General features: G+C 38.7%; 1 protein-coding gene across 1 annotated transcript in view; it reads left to right on the forward strand.

Annotated features, from left to right (window-relative positions):
* Positions 1 to 24,604, forward strand: part of epha6 (eph receptor A6) — a 166,080-nt gene that overhangs the window by 128,731 nt on the left and 12,745 nt on the right. Inside the window, exons 6-11 of the mRNA XM_075479896.1 lie at positions 2,526 to 2,650; positions 4,556 to 4,718; positions 7,645 to 7,753; positions 20,310 to 20,380; positions 21,873 to 21,998; positions 22,968 to 23,153. Of these exons, the coding sequence (XP_075336011.1) occupies positions 2,526 to 2,650; positions 4,556 to 4,718; positions 7,645 to 7,753; positions 20,310 to 20,380; positions 21,873 to 21,998; positions 22,968 to 23,153 (780 nt within the window). The remainder of the gene's footprint in view (positions 1 to 2,525; positions 2,651 to 4,555; positions 4,719 to 7,644; positions 7,754 to 20,309; positions 20,381 to 21,872; positions 21,999 to 22,967; positions 23,154 to 24,604) is intronic.

The following is a 24,604-nucleotide window of genomic DNA, read 5'->3' on the forward strand; positions in this document are numbered from 1 at the left end:
GGTCAGTTTACTACAGTTTAGATGTTGATAAAATGTTGGCTTTTTAATGGTCAAATTTAACCACAATACAATGTTAACTCAGTGACGTTTTTTGTTTTTGTTTTTGCTTTTAATCCACTGAACATTTGAACCACCATGGATTTTATTCATAACTAAAAATCAGGTCTTTTGTTGAATTAACAACTCGTTTAATATATATATACAGAAGAACACAATGTAGGGTGTGCATGTTGCCGTGGAAGCCATGCATTAGTTGGTGATGCAGAGCAGGCTCTGTATTAAGTTTTTATATATTATATATATTTCTTGATTTGCCAAAAAGTCTTTTCCGTGTTGCTCTAATAAAGATTAGAAAATTAATTAATCTAGGTCTTTATATCAGAGAATATTCAATAAATGAAAATTCACTTTGATATGGTCAATGACTAGTTTAATTTCCACATGATTATAGGAAAGCATCAGAGCTAAATGCACCTCTTATCAAGTATTTTGTGAAGCTGTCATCACAAACAGGAGACATACTAATTTTCACAACCAACAATTTTCTGGCAGCATTTTTCTATCTTGTTTTTTTTTCTTTTTTTATCCTCGATCATTTTAATATTTTTCAGTCCTCTCCATCTGCAGAAACTGTTCTGCCAATGATTGAAGTGTCACACGATCGACATGTCTTCTGCATAAGAAGCGTCAGATCAGACATATAACACCCAATTTATCTGCCCAAAGAGGGAAGCCTGAATTAAGAAGCACCATAACCGCATTTATAGTACTTGTTATTTCTGACTTGAGTTCTTATTTTTACCGAGCCAGCTAACATAAAGAAAGTCTGGCTGTGTTGAATTTTCTTCCAGTGCTGAATGTAGAGGGAGTTTTGAAAGATGCAATCAAAGGACAAAGAAAATGGAAAAAGAGTTGCTTCCATCTTCTGTCAAACTAGTAGCACTGGTTTCACAGCACCTGGCTAACAAGCTCAAACCCCCACAACTCATAACTCATCTTGTGTAACACCTGACCCCTCCATTCTCCTCCCTAATGAAGTCCCACATCCTAAATTTCCCTCCTGGAACCCCTCACTTTTTCCCCAAACCCAAAGCTTCCAGCTTCTGTTACTCAGGTTCAGTCAGTGTGAGTGCGGCAAACTGCTTCCCTGAGGCACACTATTGTAAAACGATGGGAAAAAAAATAGAGTGAGCATTATCATTTCACTTTGAATACACATGAGAAAAGTAGGCCTGTTTTTTCTATCCATATAATGAGTCAGCTCTGTAATATTAGATGAAATATTGTACATTAATGACTCTCAGGGCACTTACATCTGCTGACCTCTCTTGGGAGCTCAATGTAATTATTCAGCCAGGAGAAATACATGGAGCAAAGCTCATACAATGCAGCCAGAGAAAAGAAGATATGGCTTGTTCAACTTATCTTCAGTTAAAAGTAGATCATGAGAGAAGGGAGGGAGGCTTTTCACACCTGCTTGAAAAGCACATTTTGAAATGAAATGTTGGAGTGTGAGCTTGGCTGTGTGATAATTATCACTAACAAGCAAGACAGCTGTCAACACTGTCAAGTCCCCTAAGCACTGTACAGTAAAGTCTCTCCATATAGCAGATGTGCTGCTGAGATGCTTCTCATTCTGCATTCAGTGAACGTTCTTATCTCTCTGACTGCTCACTGGGGTCACCTGGTCCTAGACAACCAGAGTGAGAGTCTACAGGAACAATGGTGTCTCTGTGAGGCTGTTCTCAGAGTAAAGGTAGTGAAATCGTAACCTCATAATACAACGTTAGCGTGCTGCTGCTTAACTGAAATCCATAATTCATTGGCCGCTAATGACAAACAACATTAAACAAAACTGAGTCAGCAACGTCATCTAATTAACATGTTCCTCATTAATGTATTCTTCCTCACAGTTGTACTCATGAAATGCCAAAAATAATTTGGATGCTTCATAGTTAATTCTCGCTCTGAAGTCTACCAGACCGTCAGAATTACTGGTGTGGAGTGGTGCTTTCATTAGTGTGCTTGGTAAATACATTTTTTCAGCTGATCCTTGCTGATCACACTCACACCCTTTGCACACTCTGTGTACAAAGGCATTTACTCCCAATGTGTAACATTAGACATTTTTCATCAACAATACCAATTGTAAGAGCAGATCTATGTTAATTGTTGTGTGTCATTGTCGGATTGTGATTGGCGGGTCAGCCTATATATTGCATGTATCTTTGGGGGGCTCGTCAGGTGTTTCCGGAATAACAAACAGTTTTTGATCGCTGTGCAGCATCACTTTTTGTGCTCTGTGCGGATGTATTAATGAGATAAGTAATTTAGAGCATGAGATGCAAAATAAATGGAATTTTTCGCACCAAAACTCAAACACAACTGGATTCTCATTTATCCGTAATGGTATGGTCCAAGCGCATCAAGGTTTAATATCCAAATACCTCAGTGGCTTAAAGCATTGGCTTAGCTTCTACACCAATCCATATACTTAAAATCCTTTTGTTGTATTTAATCACCAGGTCCATCTCTAGTGGGATCTTTGAAGAAGGACTGGGCTTCTCCCAACAGCATCGCTCTCTCCTGGCAGCAACCTGAAGAGACAGCATTCCCTATCCTCGACTACGAGATCAAATACTACGAGAAGGTGATGGTATCTCTTTTCAAGTAGACTAGATATTCAAGTTTTACTTCTGCTTACTTGCTGTTCATATAAATGTGTGGGCGCCCTCATTTCTAAATGACTGTAAATAGTAATGTGAACAGGATTTTCCTCCAGAAAGCATTATGTTAAAGTTGAAGCTCTCTTTTCTACATTTTTAGCAGGATGATTAAATTAATTTTGCCTTGGATCTTATGGATCTAATGGTCATCATAGGTAAAAGCTGGTTAGTGCTAATTTCAAAGCTTTGTAAATACCATTACTCCTCATATATCTCTACACCCAGCAGGTATTAGTTCCTTCAAGCAGATGCCTGGCACTCTGAAAATGTGAATGATTGATTTCCACAAAATAGAATGAGGCTGAAAGAAAAGAGCAAATTACACCAACCAAAAAAAGTCACAAACTATAACCACCTCTAGCCTAGATTATAGCACACGTTCCCTGTGGAATTATTGTTAAGATTTTTGCAAAGTCAGAACATTAATTTCCTTCCAGATCTGCATAAATTTCAGACCCACATCTTGCACCGATGATGGGAGAGTAGGACTGCTGCGTATAGTCTTATCCTGCACATTTCAGATTCTCAATGGGGTTAAGGTTTGGACTCTGTGGGGGCCTGTGTGGAAATTAAGTGTCATGCTCCCTGATTTACTCTTTCACAATGTGGGCCTCACAAATCCTGGTATTGTCATTTTTTTTAGAGTATGTCCATACCATCAGAGAAAAAGAAAGGAATATCTTTTGAGGAAAAAGCCTGGTTATTCAATATATTGAGGTAGTCAGTTGATCTCAGTTTTTGGGTTCATAACATTGCTGAACCTAGATCCAACCAACTAAAGCAACTCAAGACCTCTTGCCTAGTTAAATCAAAGTTTTATGATTTAATTAGGAAAGGGCAGTTTACACAAACTGTACAAGGCTTGTTTAGGTATTAAAAACAGAAAAACTTTCCTAATTGTAGGATTGGATCAATCCCAAACAAACTTTGGGCTTGTATTGCAGTCAGAGCCGTGGGGAACATTTCATTGCGAGACAGAAAAATGTATTTATTTCAACAGCAAATTCTGCAGGCAAACATTACAGAATAATGATAAGAAGCACACTTCATAATTCATGTAAGACCACAAAGTGCAAGGAGAAGGTTTTGCCATGGCCCTCACAGTATTAAGACTTAGAAATCATAAAATGAATCTGTGACTAGAGTTCAGTACATGCAACAGAAATCAAAGCCTTTTGTTGGAAGAATGGTAAGAAAAAAAACACCCAAAGCAAGAAATTCAGTCTCTTTGCTGGGTATATAAACCATTTACAAGCTATGATAATTGCCAAGGGGATGTTTTTAAGTACTACCCATACAGGGTGTCTAAACAATTCCCAGAGGCACTCTTCTTGTTTTGAAGCCATGAATGATGGAAAAGTTTTTTTTATAAAAAAGAAAAAAAGAATGCCATCTTGCATAAGATATTAATGAAACATGTCAATTTTAGCTTAGTGCCATTAGTGAAAATTGGGCCATCTTCTATTCACTTAATTATTCACAGTAGCACATTTTATGCAGAACATTGTTTTTGCATTTAAAATGTGTCTTTTAAAATTAGCTGTTGCCTGCCATTTGTGTTCCGAAAAATGATCAGAAGGCTTCACAAGCTTTCCCTCACTAGACTGTAGCTCAGAGGCTGTTCTTGTCACCGTTTGTGCAGACAACAGCTGCCACACTGTGACAGTGAATATGTTAGTAAATTAATAACCGTGTGAATAACTGGGACTTTCATGTAGGTAAGTCTTACTGTCAATAACTAGATATTGTTAAAAGTAATTAAACTGCATCTGCCCTTTTAAACTAAAAAATAAAAGTTATTTTGATCACCACTCCTCTTTCTCCAACAGGAGCACGAGCAGCTGAGCTACTCATCGACACGCACCAAAGCTCCCAGTGTGATTGTCTCGGGTTTAAAACCAGCAACCTGGTACGTCTTCAGTGTACGCACTCGTACATCAGGTGGATACAGCTCCTACTCCCCAAAATACGAATATCAGACTACAGGAGACTGTAAGTACCTCTAATCCTCTACAGAACTATCTTTATCTAAACAAGATTTGCACTTACACTTATTTGTCAGCACTGCATGTTAGTCTTTCAAATAATTAGATTACAGGTAGGCTTTTAACTGGGGCTCAATATAATATTAGTATTAGGTCTAAGTTTAGCCTGAAGGTAAAAACCTTGTTGGTTTGTGTTACAGCTGATTCTTAGAGGCCAAGTACATACAAATTACATTTGGATGAATCAGGTGGGAGGTATCCACCATTCATACTATTCCACATTTTATGATAAATAAGGACTCTCAACATCCATTAACAAATCAATAGGAGAGATTTTTCTTTCTTTTTTTTTATCTTACGTCTTTATTTCACCAAAATCTCAGATTTACTTTTGTAAGGTTTTTGCTTTTTTTTTTTTTTTAAGTAATTAAGTCTGGAGATGTTCACTGCAAACAGTAGTTTGGAGTCACATAAAGTTCAAATATCCTGGAGCAGTACCCAGGGCAGCCTGAATCAAGGGCACTTCAGCAAATTATAAGCCTGGATCGTGGCAGTGAGACCACAAATACAAGACCAACTTTTTCATTAGATCCTGGAAAAAAATGCCCAGGAATGTAATAAGTTATGTAATTCACATCTGTCTTCATATTTTAGTCTCTCTTGTCAAATACAACTCACATGCTGAATTCTAATAATGAATTCTGTAATCCTAATTGAAAATTTAGGTATCAGAAACACAACTTGTACTTTGTGACTCACCAAATTCTGTACATTAATCCCTAGCACATACTGTCTCACAATGAGCATGTTTACATGACATTAGAAAAAAAATAATTATCCTGTTAGTAAGACCAGAGCTGGACTCTAGAAATGGATGTAATGATTTTAGTCTGATCGAAGTTGTACATTGAAAAAAATGTACTTCAATTTTAAATTGAAGATCTGAAAGCCAGACCAACACACCTAGATAATGTAACTCAAATGGGCCCCCTCTACATGTTCCAAAGGTCCACCTTTTTGCATCTTTTTGTAAAAACATATCAAAGTGTATAGTAATACCGTCAAATTCCCAATAGAACTTTTTTTCATTCACATATTTTACATGCCAGAAATTGTGACTCAAAACCAGCCCATTAAAACTAAGCGGCTGCTTAAAGTATTTTTAAACTGTAGCTGTACTTTAATGAAATCCAGAGTTTTTTAAATGAAGCATCATCTGACAAAATCCCATTCAAGTAACTTAAAGACAAGATTAATGCAGTGAATTCATCTTCGCCTATGTGTATAATAATCTCCAACAAAGAAAGTGTCGCAAAGTGTGCAGCAAACAGGAGCCAAACATACTTCAGTCTATTACTCAAACTGGGACAAGAACCAAGTCAGATTCTATCTGTAGCTCGACTCCACTGTGCATGTAACCATCCTGAATGTGTCCTCCTTCGTACTCTCCCAACTGTCTATGGTTTCACTTCACAACAGCACTAAATTAGCTGTGTCTGTGCGCTTGTAAATATCTTTACTAATTCAAAGTTCATTTGAAAACAAGCATATGGAAATAAGTTTATTCGCAACTAAAGGTTAGAAATCTTTGTATATTTTAATGATATTTTTTGTGAAACAAGATTTACATTTTTGGTTACATTCATACAGAACATTTGGAATTTCTGCAGTATGAATTTAATTGATTTTACATCCTCAACCACAATGTCTTTGACAACAACAACAACTGAAAACCTGGGTATCATCAACGAGGGATTCTAAGTGTACACTTCAACTGTTTGGTATATTTTGAATCAGTCTTTTCTGTGTGTTTTTGTATGAGAAGTAGCTTTATTGCATACTCTTAGAATACAAAGGTCCAGCTGCCCTTTTATGCTGGGTTAGGTATTGTTGAGAGGTTATTTGGCTTCACTGTGGCCCTCTAGCTTCCAAAACTGCAGAGCATTGCTTTATCTACAGATCTGAGGCTGCTTGGCCAAGCCTTTGTACCACCTGGCCTTTTATCTGGAAGAGAAGGCAGATTCGGCCCCTGTCCCTCTCTCCTTTTCTCTCAGTCTGTCTGTCCGCCTGTCAGTCACTATCGCTGCACTCGTTTTTACAGTTGCCTGCGTATCTGTCACTCCCGTCTCCCTCTTCTTCTCTTTGTCCTAGTCTCTCGGTTGTCATCTGTCTCCTCGTTTGCCACCTCCCCTCTCTTTCTCTACAGAGACGTACACACACTTCATTTCAGCAGTATCAGTGTAACACATCGGTTTAGTAAGTGATGTGAAGGGTGTGCAAAACTGAGAATAGCCGGGTGTCATCTGACCAGCCTCACTTCAGTTCCCCTCCCCCTAAACGGTCTTTACACTTCCACACACCCATGCCTCAGTCATTGGGCTTGCCATCATGCACCCTGATCTCCAATTCATATTCATTAACCATGAAATATTATAGAAATAAGTTTGGTAATAGCAATCATCTTTCAATTATCTGGGATTCGTTAGCCTTGTGACAAGACACAGAAAAGCGAAAATCATGAATATCAAATGGGCCCAATTTAACCAAATGATCATGGACTAAATCACAATTTCATGAATGAATAAAATTAATTAAACAGCAACAGGCAAATGAATCACTCCAGCACGAGAGCTGACGGATTTTTTTTTTTTTTTTTGCTACAAAAAGCTGATCAGACATCTCTCAATAATATCTGCCCATCCAAAAAATTTAAACAGTCTATGTATAGGAATTTTCAAGATGGTGTTAATTATAATTTTCTTTTTCTTCTCCCTTCATTCTGCAATCCATTTTCTTTTCTCCTGCTCTCCTCAACCTTACTTACTCTTTACATTTTTTTCCTCATTCTCTTTTGCTTCCATATTCTTTCTGTCCATCATCTCCATATCACGCTCATTTCTTACCCACCATCACCCACTGTCCACTACCCTCAGCTTCAGACATCGCTTCTGATCAAGGCCAGGTGTTAGTCATCGTCACAGCAGCAGTTGGTGGCTTTACCCTTCTTGTCATCCTCACCCTCTTCCTCCTCATCACCGGAAGGTAAGACAAATCACTTCTCTTGACTTAAATTTCTTCTCAATGAATATTCCACCGCGTGATTTGGCCTGAATTAAGATTATCTTAAAGTCAGTGACTGTTGGTACAAGTGAAATAGTCTTTTGTCTTTTAGTCAGACAAGTGATTGCAGTCAGCTTTAGTTTATTTAGCTTTTTTTTTAGTAAAGCTCTGAACGCTAGTAACATCTGTCTAAAAATATTGATGCTCGACTTGATAAGCACACACTGACCTAAGCAAAGTCAATTTTATTCATCCTAGATTCAATTTTTACTCTTTATTTTGCGTGTCTTTTGTACTTGTGGACATTTTGTGGTTGTTTATGTTTTCAATAAGGTTGTATTGGTGCATAAACTCTCATCCAAAAATAAATGCACCACAATCGCAAGAAATTTTGAGCCAAAATACAATTTTTTCATACAGTTAACCAAGTTATTTTTGTGCAAACCTATCCAAACCTTATCCTTGGTAGCCTTAACCTTATATTAAAGAGCAGTGTTGTATAAGACTATCAAAAGACATAAGCAAATTGAGTTAGTCTTCTAACAAAGATGTCAGATTAGAAAACACTTGGGTTGTTGCTGTTAAAGTCACACAACCCACATCCTGCAGCGGAATCTAGATGAAAAATGAATCCTTCACATATATGGATTCTGTGATTTAAAGTACTCTTTGTCACACCTACTTATATAAGAGTCTGTGATCATTTGGTTTTGATGTGTTATTTAAGATTTGTCATTAAAAACTTAAATATCCTCATGACTAAAAGCTGGGAGCTGCTCTAAATAGAGTTTTAATGGAGCAACAAGTCCTCCAATAAATACTGTCACAATCCATGGCTGGAGCAGAAGGAGGAAAGGAACCCAGATGCAGGACTAATCGGTAGAAAATGGGCTGGGGAGGAAAAAGTGTCTTTATTGATAGAACTAACTAAAGGGGCCACCAGTGCAGCAAAAGCAACATAATAATTAAGGCTCAACAAGAAAACAAAACTCTAGTGAAAATACGTGACGGACAGGTACCCTGTGCGGAGCAATGATAAAGGTATGGCACTTAACAAAGACAAACCTGCAGAATTTGTACTGTGGGAGGCGATTGCAAACAAGGAGCAGGTGGGGCAATCAGTAACAGTAAAGCAGGTGTGAATTTTTTCTCCTTAGTTAGCTTTCTGTGTGGATGGCTGAGTTTCTAAGTAAGTACATTCTAATATATTAGTTAGCAAGCAAAGAGCTTAACCAGTTTATACAGTGATAAGCATAGCAAGCCAGCTAGTAAGAAAACATCAGTAGTATTTACTTGTATACATATGTAGGCATGTTCGAAAGAGTTAGGCTACTGCTTCATACATGTTTCCATTCGCTACTCACTGTTTGATACATTCAGATACATGTGGTTTTGACAACACAAGATTATTTGTCATGGAGCTTCATTTGGTTATTCCTAACATGCTGCAAAGAAAATCACAATTTCCACAACCCAACACTCGATAGATGCTCTCCCACCATTGTATTTCTGGCTGCGAGAGCGCATCATATGCACAAAATCTCCCACTATGACATACCTGTATGAACAGCATCTGCAAAAACATATATCCGACTGGACAATCTTCGGAACATCTCTGAAGTACATGTGCGAAAATGATAGGCAGTAATGGCTTGGTTTCTACTGCCTGAAATGGTCTGAATGTCTGCGATGCAATTAATATACATGATACTCCAAAAAATTCCTCTTTTTAACAGCTGACACGCTGACTTTAACACTGACACGTTCTGGCAGAAAGGCCAAAAGTCTGTTTATAGCGCTGATCCACTTAAGTGTCACTATAACCATCATATTCCCTGGATTACAGCAACATGTGCGTGGAATATTTCCTCGGGGATTTAGCACAAACCTTATGTGGCATTTTGCCATAACATCTGCCTTTGGAAACATGGCAACACTAAGCAGAACTAACAAGAGGGCCTTTTGAGGTTTGCGCGTGTGTGTGTGTGTGTGTGCGTGTGTGTGTGTGTGTGTCTGAAGGTGTGGTGTTACATTTCTGTGTAATGGCTCAAAATAATGCTCATCCTCAATCCTGTCGCCAAATCGGAATTGTCACTTAAAATAAGCGTAATTATTGTTGCTATTATATTCCATTACATCAGGTCCACTGCTTTTGCTGCATCTATTCCAAATGAAATGCAACATACAACCCTTTTGTAACACGCACATAAATATTCAGATAGAAAAGGAAAGTTAGACTGATTGTGCTTCTACTCATTCAGAAGACTCACAAAAGCACACACAGATAACTTGTGTGCTTGCACAAAGTCTGTTTGTGCACGTGGGAATGTGCTATGGTGCATAACTCTGCAAGACAGAAATCAACAACACTCCACACACTTTATTTCAGAGGTGTGAAGTTGAGGGAGTTTGGTGACTGAATAATGTGCAGTTTCACAGTGAACATATTGAACCAAAATAAATGGCTCTCCACACAAAGTTAGACTGAAATATTCACCAGCACAAAACTGTGAGTTGTCTTTATAACACTCATCATTTTGAAGATCTGTTGGTCTATTACGTCAATTAATCCAAGAAATGTATGTGTTTATGTTAGGGTGATAGTACAAATCTGTGGTTGCACAAGAAGAGAAATGACAACAATGCAATAACTAGCAACTGTGTTGAGATAAGGTAAAACAAAGTAAATACAATGATTTATTCAACGGTACATCTAATCCAGTCAGAACCAGATCAGACTGTTAACATTGCCCTTTCATATGCTTCTGTTTTCAATCCATTCTTAATGCATTTGACGCATTCTTCTCAAGATTTATTCTTATTTCAGAAGGGACATTTTTGTTCTTCATTATCTAATAATGTTCCAAACTTGAACCCATTTAAGAATCGTGAAGCCAATCGAGAAGAAGATGGTCAAAGCTCCATGGAATGAATCAGAGAAGCTTTGTCACAACTACCTGAAGCTACAGGGAATCTGGTACATCCTAATTCTACCAAACTAGTAAAATTACACTATTCTGGGGCTCCTGTAATGACTATCAAGCTTATGATATGGTGGAAATTCTACACCGGACACTCAATCAGGGCAATAATATTCCTGCAGGGATCATACGCTTTACCAGTTTCTCTGAACAAATAGCAGAATCAGAGACATGTCAATCAACCCTCTGAAGAGATCTAATCATGCAAAGTGCAAACACCTGTGTAGGTGCTGAAGTGGTGTGAAGAGCCTGGAGGTTCTGAATATATTCTCAAGCTTGGAGAGAGATGATATGATGGAGAGATTGATATGACGACACGAAATCAGACGTGTCGTCCATATTCTGAATTTTTCTGAACCATTTATAAAATGAATGATAAGTTGTGATTGGTTTTGAAAAAAAAAAAACAATGTAGCAAGGGATATAGGTAATCAATATATATCACAACTGTAGTTTGTGGGATGGTTGTTTGGTCCCATGTCATAGCTCTTTATTTCATATTGGGGAGAGACGTTAATCTGCAGTCCAGTCCAAAAAAAATGTTATGTTTCTTGTAACAATGTTTATTTGTCATCTCATCTCTCTTGTTTCAAGCCACCTGTCGTTAGGCTAGAAAATTTGACTTGTTTTAAGAAAAAATATATGCAAGTCAACTTTTCCTGTTCTGTTGGCAGATTATTTGACTTATTAATGAGCGTAAGAAATATAAACTCCATTATACTGCTTTTTTCTTTCATTTTGAAAGCTGGAATGTAATGTAAGGAACATGTCGTTGCTAGTAAAACAAGTACGCTAACACACACGCATGCATATATGCATATATAAATATATGTATCCATACTGCCCGTCCCAAAAAAAGTTACAGATTCTAATATTTCGTTGGACCGCCTTTTGCTCTGATTACGTCACCTATTCGCTGTGTCATCGTTTGAATAAGCTTCTCCAATGTCACAACATTTATTTCCATCCAGAGTTGCATTATTTTTTGCCAAGATCTTACAGTGATGATGGGAGAGCTGGAGCACTGCGCAAAGCCTTCTCCAGCACATCCCAATGATTCTCAATGGGGTTAAGGTCTGGACTCTGTGGTGGCCAATCCATGTGTGAAAATGATGTCTCATGGTCCCTGAACCACTCTTTCACAATTTCAGCCCGATAAATCCGGGTATTGTCATCAGGGAAGAAAAAATCCACTGATGGAATAACCTGGTCATTCAGGCGGTCCACATGACCTTCTTCCATTGTTCCAGAGTCCAATCTCACGAAAAGTTAAAGTGATCGCCGATCATGATCATTCAAGATTTTTTTCCGACCACATTTCTTCCTCAAAGATGATGGTTCTCCAATATCCTTCCAGTTTTTTTAAATAATTTGACCCTTTTGAAACAGATTAACAACTATTCCACGACCACAGGATGTGTCTTCCGACATGGTTGTTTAAGAAATGAGAAGCTACTCACTGTATCAGTTAGGGTCAAACAACTTGTTGCTTAACTTACCTATTTGGTTAGTTAAATCCAGGTGGGGACAGTTTTTTTGGACGGGCAGTGTATATGTATATATCATAAAGGAAGTGAAGGACTTTTTAAAGATTAAGATTCTTTCTTATTTCATAGACTAACAGGCATACAGATAAACAAACAAAGGTTCTTGAATTCATAAAGGAGGACAACCATCCACCCTGCTTGTTGTCCTGCCACATCTATGTTAGTAGTGATTGTTGCCATGGCATTCAGGGCTTTTTTCGCCTTTTTCATTCCCCTTGTAGAAAAATAACAACACCATTGGAACACTACTGTTTTTAGTTTCTGCCCTCTGCTGACATTTATGGTCTCTGATTGAGTGCAATTCTGCACCAGGGAGCCGTACTTACATCAACCTGGAAGTGTTTATGTACATAGGCTCTCTCTTTAGACTCCCTGTCAGAGACCCTGATATTTTCTAATGCAGCTTTTAACCTTCCAAAGACTTTTGCACCAATACGAGCTGTAAAGTTCGTCAAGTAAGAAAAAGAGTGGCCTTTTCACTATGGGTAGATAACAACTTGCACATGCACATTTGTTTAGCACAACCGCATGCTGGTTGCTGGAGAATTTTCACAAGTGAGCTGTGAACTTCACAGATATAGCAATCGGTTCTTTAACAGACAAAGTGTGCCTCACTGCAGTGCTGGCTTTGATTGTTGGCATGATTCAAATGTCAAAGAATTTCAACTCAGCAGTTTTACAGTGGGGATTCACAGTCTATTTCCTATTTTCATAGATGTGATCTCAGGGTGTGTGGGATGGTCTGTGTTCACACTTTATTAAAAACTGACACTCACACCCGAGGTCCAATAGCCAAAGCAAGCCCTTTAGCAGCACAGGGACCTTTTTTTTTTTACCTGAATCCATCTAAAAGCGGCAGCAGTAGTTGGAGTGTTATTCGACTCTCTTACAGTCTGTCATATTTGCTCTCCCCCTGCCCTGTGTAGGAGGAACTTTCAGTCTCGATTTTTAAAAATGCTACAAATAGAGTTGAAATGCCTGAGAAAGATGAGAGCGATCAGTCATATGCCTCTCCTACATGTTAGCTTTTACAGCACAAGTGGGAACATAAGAGGACCTGCTGCATGAGGAGTGTTTAACACTTGGTCTCCCTAAAAAGCCTTCGAAATGTGCATCTGTGTTTGCATCAGTTAATGCTAAATTTGAAAAGTGGGAACTTCTATGAGATCAAGAGACCTGAGATGCATCCTGGAGATAAGTGTTACTTTTAGCATTTTCGTCTAACTTTGAATTGCCTCAATGCCTGCAAACTTCTTGTTCTTTTTAGTTCATATCTTCTCCGTGATAGCTGCGGGTGTAGAGCCGTGTGTCGTGTTGAAGTAACTGTGAAGGATGTGAGGCCAAGAGAGGACTGGTTTGAATTACACCGATGCTTTGATTAGGCCTCTAAGCAAGGTTGTTTTACTGAGCTGTGTGGGTGTGTAAAGAGCTTGTGAATACGTGTATGTGAATACGTGCTATAATGCTGTTCGACAGGCGAGAGAACAGTGGAAGAAGCCAAGGTCTTTTTGTGTGATAGCTGTCTTTGTGTGCATCTGTGTGTGTGGCCTCTTTACAGAACGAAAGCCTGTGAGACAGAGGGAAAGGCGGATAAAGAGGATCAGAGGATGGGACTGGAAAAGACTGATAAAGGCACATGCCACTATTTCTTTAATGAACAGCTTGACCCCATCAGCAGAGGTCAACAGTTGCTTTCCAAATCCCCTTCTTGTCCTCTCTGCCAGTGGTGCCCAACATGTTATCGGCTCTGTCTATCGGTGTCCAGAATCCCACAGACTTCAGTTAGCCAAAGCCCAATCTGGCAACCTGTGGCCCGTGGCCCTCTGACACCTGCTCTAATATGGCAACCCGGATTATGTTAAATCCTCAAAGCGAAGGCAGCTCGCATGTGATCGCATATACTCACAGACACTCATGCTAGCAAGCATTTGCAGAGTTTCTCCTCTAGTACGGTGTGTCTCAAACTTTTTCAATCGCACCCTGAATTACCCCTTCAAAAAGACACTACATGGGCCCTATGCATTCTCTATCACACATGGGAGGCAGATTTTGGTGATTAGTTACTCAATGTTGGCTGACATCACTTTTGAGGGATTTTTTAGGGACTTTTTACTTCACAGGGATACTGATCAAATTCAGGCAACTGGACATCACTCTTTTTACGGGTTAGAATACTTAGAGTTATGTCAGGAGTTGTTTGTATTTTTAGCACTCTTCAAACTTTACTGCGCCATGGTTTTATCTACAGTAATTAGCTGCGTCACAAATTGATAGATTTTTTTTTTTCAGTATCTGAGTCAAGTGAAAAAGAGAAAATTGTTGAAAAGTGAACTGCAGCATAAGTTCTGTTCTCTGTCTGACTATATATCAGTTTTATGGCCTGCATCCAACTCCCATTTTTTTGTTCAACACAATGCTCGATGTTTCCTTCTTTCATATAAATTCTTATAGCATAATTAAAACTGCAGTTGTAAAAGGACAAATAGTTCTGTTTGGTGGTGCTGCTCCCCTTCTGACAAACCGCAGCGACAGTGGACTCAGGTGAAATGAACATAACTTTTTTTTTGAGTTGATAACAGCTACGCGGTTACTGTTCAATTAAATCTCACAACAGAGAGTTCAACAAGCTTTAACATGTAGAAGAGAGATGTTCAGCTGTTTCCATCCTGCTCTGCCATTTTACACAGTCACTACATACTTGGTATGTTAATATCAAATGTTATGGCGATATGACAAATTGTTGTGACTAAACTGTGTAGCAGTCTTTCAGGGACATGATTTGCTTGCCTTAAGCATGCAGCCAGAAGCTTCCAATGCCCCCCCAACAGCAGTAATTGTGAAATTAGAAGTTATTGAAAAATAACCAAAGCAATAGTAAAAGCTAAAAAGAAATTAAAAAAGACAAAAGCAATTGAAAAAATATGTATATAAATAAATTAAGAGATGTATCATGTTTATGACACGCCTACATTTCCATTAAAACAGAAGCTTTTGCTTTACCTTTAGGACCTAAATGATATGTTAATATTTTATATACAGTTAATTATAGCTTGGTAAAATTGTGAGGCTCCAAGTTAATCCAATATCAATGTCACCCTTAGGGATTTATGAGGATGTATAAGGATTTATCAGAACTTCTTTGCTACAGGGGTTATAAACGTTTGAATTGTAAAACCAAACACATGAACTAGCCAACTGAAGGAGGCTTAAAAGTTCAAAATGCTGCAGAGCTGGTACATTCATTTAGCACAATTTACCTTTCACACAAAGTCATTTTATTCACTTAAAAGAAAAAAAAATCAAGTACAGTGAAGGTGCTCTTTTTAAGGACACAAAAATGAGACTCACTTCTGGCAAAAAGTTGAAAAACCCCTTATTATCCCGTGGCTTTTCTCTGTCCTTGTAAGTTCAACCACAGCTGCAGGAAGTCCTTTACACTCTTGCACTGCAGAGTAGTACTTAAACTTATGAAACTGCACTGTAAGTCATTTGCCATCACTATGTGATTTTTAAAGTAATTCTTTGTTTGGTCAGTGTTCAGTGTTTGGTGTTAGATTCATTTATGTTAGATTTTAACCCAACCAAGAGCCAAACCAGAAAAAAAACATGTCAGTACTGACCTCCACCCAAAAGCTCCACCAGCTTCATCTCCTGGAGGGAGAAAGCATCTCCCATTTGGGTCACAGTGGCGTAGAGGAACAGGGCTGGGGCGAGCGGCAGGCCTGTCTGCAGCAGTGACAGTGAAGACGGGACTCTCTGCTGAAGTGCCAATGTCACTGTGGGAGCTGTCTGTTTTTGTTTCTGCTCACTGTCTGTTGGGGGTTGGGGTCAAACCTCTGGACTCTTTTACTTGGCTGCTATTCATTTAAAGGATGTCTTGGTGATTTGCAACATTTTTTTTTTTCTCATCGTCCACAAACCAACAACTTAATTAATGTTACTAAGAGGTATCACCTGTGTATTTCAAGCCATATTTGGCTCATTCTTTTGAGCCTTTCTTTTTACACACAGGCATGTCAGTCTTAGGTTTAAATGACCAGCAACTAAAAGTCAGACTCAGTTTTAGTCATTTTTAACTAATTTGATTTTAATTGGTGTTATGTAGTTAATGCAGTTGAATTATATAATCTATCCTATAAAGGATTAAAAATGAGAAAATGTATTAGAACCCTACATTTTAGAATTCATCAGTGATAGTCTTTCCGAGAACTCAAAGTACCTTTCAGTCTTTATACTATTATGTTCCACCCCACTGCACATTTAACAGCAATGCGACCTCCACGTCTCACACACCCAGATACTTCAATAGACCTGCCATGTTCAAATTAAGTCCTTACACAACATTTAGGTGACAGGGAACTATGTTTGAATAACAAAAAGGCTTTTGAACAATGGGCCAGATTTTTTACCTTATGGCAGGGTTTGCCAACCGAAGACTTTGGGCTTCATGCAACAACCATTCATACGAACAGATTTGTTCTTAAGTGGTGCGTACGAGCGATTTAAGAGAAATTGCGCATTTACCAATTTTTTTCGTATTTTAAGTTTTGTTTCAGGTACGAACAGAATTTACGAGTTATCCAGACCTGTTGTAGGAGTTTTGTAAAATAGTCCCACGACCCTAACCAACCGGTAGACAACATGCCAGAAGACCCCTCTCATGGACCACCCCATCGAAGTGCCATCATGATGAGGGCAACAACTGATTGCACGGCTTTAGTTGCAGTCATTGAGCGCCTGGCCGCAGCAAGCTGTTTTTTTTAAGCCATTTTCATATCAAACCATTTCTTCTTTATTTTGGTGACATTACGAACTACAGGTGACACGGAATTAACAGCACTCGTAATTGCTTCCCATTTCTTCGCTTTAGCGGGTCCTGTAATTCTACTGCTGACACTGCTAAAAATGACAGATTTTCCTTGTTGGATCTCTCAAAGCAGAACTTCAGTCTCAGAGCCTGTAAATTTGTTCTTTTTCTATCTTAATGCCATTCTCTTGACTCAACACAAGAGAGAGGAAGCGTAGCCTTATATGGTATTATTTTGGACATGGAGTATGCAAATTTACTATCTTCATACGCACGTGCACTTAAATAAGCACGGGTGGCATTCATCATTTAAGCAGGTCGTTTACACACTTTTTACGAAGTTAAGAGCGTTTGTTGAATCTGACGTGGCGTGTTCGTGTGAGACCTTACGAAAAAAGTGAGAGAAATTCAGAATAAAAATACGAAAAGGTTCTTGCATGATGCCCATTGTCTCTTAAATCATATAACCATGAAGAGGGATTTTTCTACATTTATTCAAAAATGTTGAAATTTGGAGCCTCTGAGAATACCCCATTATTTCTAATAAGATTTCAAGTTAAATAAACTAAGCTTGTACAGTTACAGTTTACATTTTTTTCTTATATGTGCAGCAGCATACTGTTTTTAGTATAGGATATAACGTTTTCATTTTTCATAAGCTGTGATACAGTGGAGAGTTAAGCAAAACACACAAATTATCTAAACCTTTGTGAATAATCTACTTGAATGCTCTTACAAAGGCTTATGTCACAACTCGGTCATTCCGGTCGTCACAGGATTGTTGTCGAGCAGTGCCTACACCACGCTTAAGACAATCCAGACTTTTTTCATGTGTCGGTCCACGATGGTAGAATGACCTACCGAGCGCTACCAGAACAGGGGCGTCCAAGTCTATCTTCAAGAGTTTCTTGAAGATAGACTTGCATTTGTAAGTTGCTTTGGATGAAAGCATCCGCTAAATGCATAAACATAAACATAATCATATCAACTATTTGTCGCCACCATCTTATGCAAGCCATATAAGCATGAAATGACATATAGGAGCTTTTCCTTACATGTTTGCTACATTTTTCAACTTGACTTTTGCTTTCACTCACTGGTTGGGTTTCTGCACCTTTTTCTTTTCATAAGAAGCTGCCCAGCCATGCACAACAATGGAGAACATGGCAGACCAGAGCTGCAAGGAGAAAGCCATTATTCTCTTAACAGAACGTAGATGCTCAACTGCAGTTTGCTTAAGATGACATGGACAAACCAGAAGGCCGTTTGGAAAAATGTTTTGTGGACAGATGAGACCAACATAAACCTTTTTGGTTTGAATGGGAAACAATATGTTCGGAGGAGGATGAACACTGCATTCCACCTTAAGAATTTTATCGTGTTTTGTGAAACACGGTGGTGGTAGCATCATGATTTTGGCCCATTTTGCTGTATCTTCCTGAGCCGCGCAGCAAGATGACAACCCTAAGCACAAAAATCATTTCAATAAAGATGGAATGAAAAAGGGTTTAGGCAATTCCAAATTCATAAACTTCACAGCAACACTGCAGGTTTTAAGAAAAGCTTATCCAATCATAACAAGCTTTTGTTGCTATTTATTTTATTGCCAATGCAACTGCCTTACTTTGGGACTGTTCTGGTCACACAGTTTCAGTTCAGTGCTACAATCCAACAGAGTACTTTGTGTGTTCTTCATTTTCAGTTTCAGAACAACATCCAAGAATCTATTTGTATAAAGTCTTCTGCGGCCTTTTACAGAGGCTGTCATCTAATCTCTCAGCCTTTCAGACTGTCTTGGCAGCAGCTTTTTATTTGTCATTGGCTGTTTCTCAGTTTATCAGTGCCTGAATAAACACTCCTAACTCTCACACACTGGAGGACTAGACAGCTTTTTCACGGTTATATATTTCCAATAAATGTGTGTTGAGAAAACATGACAGTCTCTTTGTGAGAGTTCCTTTAAGGGAAGAATTCATGTGTATACACATAGAGACAGATAGGTAGATCAGATCAGATGCTCCTTTCTTGTCATTTTTTTTCCTTTAATCTTTTTTTCAAGAATGTGGAATTGAACTGAGTGTAGATTAATACATTTTTTTGCTACAGCTCCATTTTTCTTGTTTGTTTGTTTTGTTTTTCCAGACAGTCTAACCCGTCTCAGGGCCAGGCTACTTCAGCTTATGCACATTTTTCTTGAAAAACACGTTTCAGTGATCAGCGTTTTCTTCAAATTCACTTGTTAGCTGTACAAACACTGTCTTGAGTGTTTGATCCTGTTTTATTTAGAGTCTTCACCAGAAAAGTTGTGAAGTGAACTTGTTATATGGAGATGTGTTTCTGTGAGAATGTAACTTATTGGACTCTGAGGTATAAACGCTCCTCTTCCTCAGTCACCCTTGCTGCCTCGTTCATGTCTGGCTTGGTTGTCTCTCTCTCTCTTTATCTCTCTATTTTTTCCACTTTTCTTTCAAAGTAGCACCTTTTTGAAGTGGGAGCTTGTTAAAGTGAAACCTCCAGTATGCATATGCACCTGAGCATGCATGCCTGATTGTGCTGCAGTACCATGAAAAAAAAAAAAAAGAATGAGACAAATTACTTTGATTTCCTTATGTAAACCTCACTCAAAGAAAATACTTCTGTTACTACCATGCCAATTTTAAACAGATGTTTAAATCCGTGCTAATTGATGTGTCACATTAAGTAAAAGGGGTGTTAAATATATTAGATGTACATTTAAGCTTGATACAGTGAAATGAAAAATGCAAATAAAAAAAAAAATGGGGCCCTTAGAGGCTCCAGCATTGTTTGAAACAAGACTTAAGTCCTGCGAAACGAAGTAAGTGTTCTTCCCGCTACACAAAGAAAGTAATTGTGCTACTCCTAAACCATACTTTATCATATCACAGGGTGACATTTTAATGGTGTTCTTGAAGAAGTAAAACAAGGAGAAAGAGCACATTTTTGTACTGCTTGTTGACAGTTTCTCTAAAGCAATGTGTCGTTGTCCTATAATTACCACTTGTGGCCAAAGTGGCTGTTGCTGTCAAAAGGCCCCCACTATAATTTCAAGCTTCTTCAACGCAATCCTCGTACATTGTTCCAGAGTAATTAGTTCCGTTTCTCCTCCGTTTATGACAGTCCAAATTCAAAAGAAAAGATAAAAGCCTTAACTCTGTGTCTCGATCTTTGTTTGTTTGTTTTAGGTGTCAGTGGTACTTTAAGGCCAAGATGACCTCAGAGGACAAAAGAGGGACTGATTATCAGAATGGACAAGGTAAATCTCTTGGTCTACCTCTTACTTTTTTGTTGTTTTGGATGCTTATTCTCTCCGTAGAACATGGTGTGGGACATCTTCCTAGAGAGTTTTTTTAATTTTTCTTTTGCTAAAAATCCATCGATATTAGTGGTTTCATCGCTTTTGCCACAGATTACAGATAGCAACCTGCTCTTTTATTTGGAGAATGAGTGTGAATCATTTCCCATGTGTTCGTCTTTTCATAAACATCGAGTTCAGCAGTGGACTTTACCATAAGCTTTCTACTGTCAAATATGTGGAAGAAAGAAGTACTAATTTGTTTTATTAATAATGCCAAGAAGAGAAATGTCAGACAAATAGTGAAATGTCCTTCACTGCCATGCTTTGTCACCTCTCTGCCTCTGTTTCCAGCCTCTTCCTACTCCCTTCCCCTGAGTTTTCATTTGATTTTCTACACGATTTTATTATTTTATGATGTTACATGGCTGCATGTTTTAGCGGTCTGCCTCTGCACCTCTCTTTTGTCTTGAGTAACTAACGTTTCATTCCTGGCATGAAAAACTCAAACTGCAATGAGGTTTTTTTTCTGTATGGAAGAAAAAGAAAGTTCTTTAAAAGTGACCAGAAAGACAAAGATTTGTGCAAGGTGAGATGACTGCAAAGGGGAGAGACAAGGAGAGAGAAATGAGGATGAGGGCAGCCAAGTTGGAAGGCAATAGAAGAAAGGACAAAGAGAAATTATAAATGTTTTACCAGGACACTTCTGTTTGAGGTCAAAAAGAGAGAAACAACCAGAAAAAAGCGAGATAGAAGAATGTAGATCAAATTATTTTTTCCAATGTGCCAGAAATGTTTAAAAAATTCAAGATTCCAACACACACACACACACACACACCTGCAGTCTTGGTTTGTCCAAACCCTCTACAGTATTTCATGTGTCCTGTCTCAGCACCGAGCGTGATGTCAAGCAGAGAACGGCCAGTGTCCCTTCGTTCATCAGAGACAGATGATTGTTGTTTTTGGTTTAGGGATTGTGTATCGACCCCTAAAGGAGAACAGCAGCTTCTGTCCAGCCCACCTTACACGGAGAGGTTGGGGTCAGCACTAGAACAGCGGTACCCTGTTAAGGATTCACCGACTTGCTCAAGGACACTCCAGCGGGGTGGATGGTTAAATTAAAAAGTGTCTAAAAACTTGTCTCAAGTTAGAAGACTGCCTCAGCACTCATGGTGCTACTCTGCTGCTGCTCAGCAAAAAGGCTGTTCTCTGCTGGAGAGAAGATATTGAGCAGTGTCACTCGTTGCCCCCCAGCTCATCAATAGTAGTACGAAGAAGTGTCTCTCTTTGGGTAATAACAATTTGTCTCAAAAGTGACCCAATCATTATTGTTGTTGTGATGTTTTCTGATCCCACAGGTGATGAATATAGATTTAAAATCAAGCCTGTTCAGGATATAAAAAAGCACATTCTCACACTCTCCACTTTGTTGTTTTTCTCTGTGTGTCCACAGTTCCTTTCCCAGGTATAAAGACATATGTGGACCCTGACACATATGAAGATCCTACACAGGCCATCCATGAATTCACCAAAGAGATTGATCCATCCAGGATCCGAATTGAAAGGGTTATCGGAGCTGGTATACGCACAAACCTGCACACACTGCTACAATGCTCATCTACCCGTGTGTTACTCATTCACTATAGCTGCCTGTGGGCATAAGAGGGTTGTTTAATGTCAGCCATGATAAAAATAGCTTTAAAAGTGCATATGAGATTATCCACTTTTATTTCATTCATATGACTGCATTGACCCCCCCTAAACTCGTTTGTATACACCAAAAAGAAGCATTTTATTTCCATTTCCCAGTGTTTCACACTCATTTTCTCACTATACAGTGTTGGAATATTGCAACTTTAATAGGGTTAGAGGACAAACGAAAGTGTTAGAATACATTTTACTTGAAGGTGTAAGTAAGAAAAAATATTATAAAGTTTAATTTATTAGAGAAAAGGTTACAAAGCTTAGTTTAGATGGGAACTACAACACTGCCCCCTGGTGGTATGCTGCAATACCATCTGATAGATAGAGTTTGTCAATAAGACTCTTTACCTTCTCCCACCGCCCAAAAACATGCAGCTCGGGTTAATTGGTGACTCTAAAATTGTCCCTAGGACTGAGTGTGAGCGTGTAGGGTTCTTTGTTTCCGTGTGGCCTTTTGATGGACTGGTAACCTGTCCAGGCCTCTCGCCCAATGGCAGCTGGGATAGTCTCCAGCCCCCCACGCAATCCTGAGTTGGATTAAGGGGGTAGAGAAAATGGATGGATGGATGGACTCTTTACCTTGTTGTGTGCAATGTTTGTAAATCTTTGCAATTGTGTATGAGGGAGGCCCCTGCTCCCTTTCTGGTTCATGAAAAGCAAATATCCGTCACAGACATCACTTGATTTTAATATAAATACTCAAATTTAGGATTAATTGTGGGTGTGAATTAAGATTAAGCAAGTAATGATTATGATTAGAGTAAGTCTATAGGAAATTAATGTGAGTCCAAGTAATGTCCTTTAAGGCATTGAAAGTACAATCGTGTTTGTTTGTATTTTCCAGGGGAATTTGGTGAAGTGTGCAGCGGTCGCCTTAGAACACCAGGAAAGAAGGAGATTGCTGTGGCAATAAAGACACTAAAAGGAGGATATGTGGAGCGCCAGCGGCGGGACTTCCTGCGTGAGGCATCTATTATGGGCCAATTTGACCACCCCAACATTATCAGGCTGGAAGGCGTGGTCACAAAAAGTAAGAGGAGTTACAAAAGATCTGACTGAACTGGCTCAATTTTGGAGATGCGTAACCAAGGGAATCGTTGTTGACCAGAAAAAACAATAATTACAACTTGTTGCGCCGTAATTTAGTATGTTTAGTGTATATGTGTGGCTGTAATTTATAGACCTTTACAACACTGATACCACTGATGGGAGGATATATCTCCACAGTTATGCTCATACAGGTAGGTTAATCTATTGAGTGTTGAATTCTAAACTGACATTTAGTAATTAATAATTCAGGGACTGTTACCACAACACTCACATTTACATGCTGCCACTGCTGCATAAAACAAGTCTAGTGCACCTTTTGTAAATTTCCGCCTTACATGTATGGCATTTGTCTCCAGTTGAACAAGAGGAAACAACTCAGTCGCTATTCTTTCATCAAAAGAATTCTCCCAACAAATTAGTTGGCTGGTGACAAAACGAAGGCTGCATTTAAAGCAACAAAAAAATGTGACCAGCATTTGAAGCTGCTATCTTTCCACTCGTCACACTGTTTTATCACAGTCTGGATGAATTTATTTACGCCTTTGGTTGTTTGAATGGTAAAGTGCTCTAAAACCCTTTGCGAGGGCAGTCTTCACTTAAAAAAAAAATGGTGTTAAATGGTGTTGTCTTGAAGTCATGCGTTGTGCATGTCTGTGTATGCAAGCGGCCGACTAACATGCACTTTTCACTTTTTTGTGTGAAAGAGTGTACTTTATTCACAAAGGCTTGTGTGTGTGTGTGACAGCGAGTAAAAGGAAGAGTGTGGACTTGTTAACGAGTTCTGTTTTACGGGGCTCACCCAGCGCAACATATGGTTGTATTTACAGGGGGTGCATAAACTGAGACATCACTGTGAATATAAATGTGCCCGCTGAAGTCTTTCAACCCCTCCCTGACTGCAGATAGAGGACACTCCACAGCTCTGACCCTGCTGATACAGATTCATTGATAAGGCAGAATTTCAAAGAACAGTTCTACCATTATTGCTTTAAAGCGGCTAATCACTGACATTTTGCATTAACAGATTTAACTGTAGTTTTAAACATCTTAAGAAGGACTCAAGTAACAAAAATCCTGCCACACAACACTGAGATGCTTTTTTCTGATTCTGATGGAAAAAGACCTTAAAAGACCTGCTGAGTCATTGTGCTCAACTACTCAAGACTTGCTGCACTGAAAAAGTCCTTCATCTCTATAAGAGTAACCTTTCACTCCCCGGTGCCAGCACTGTATCTGTTCCTTTTATTGAAATGTCTAGACGTTCTTTTAAATAATCATAAAAGCTTTAACATTTAAATTTCTTCTTACAGGCTGAATGTCACATTTTTCCAACCATATATTCCTCATAAAATCCAACTAAACCATCTGTAAAATCTTATTGAACACATTGCAAAACATATTAAGCAAGTGTTATGGTACAGGGTTAGATTT

The sequence above is a fragment of the Odontesthes bonariensis genome, chromosome 12 (assembly GCF_027942865.1).
Source record: "Odontesthes bonariensis isolate fOdoBon6 chromosome 12, fOdoBon6.hap1, whole genome shotgun sequence".
Classification (NCBI taxonomy): domain Eukaryota; kingdom Metazoa; phylum Chordata; class Actinopteri; order Atheriniformes; family Atherinopsidae; genus Odontesthes; species Odontesthes bonariensis.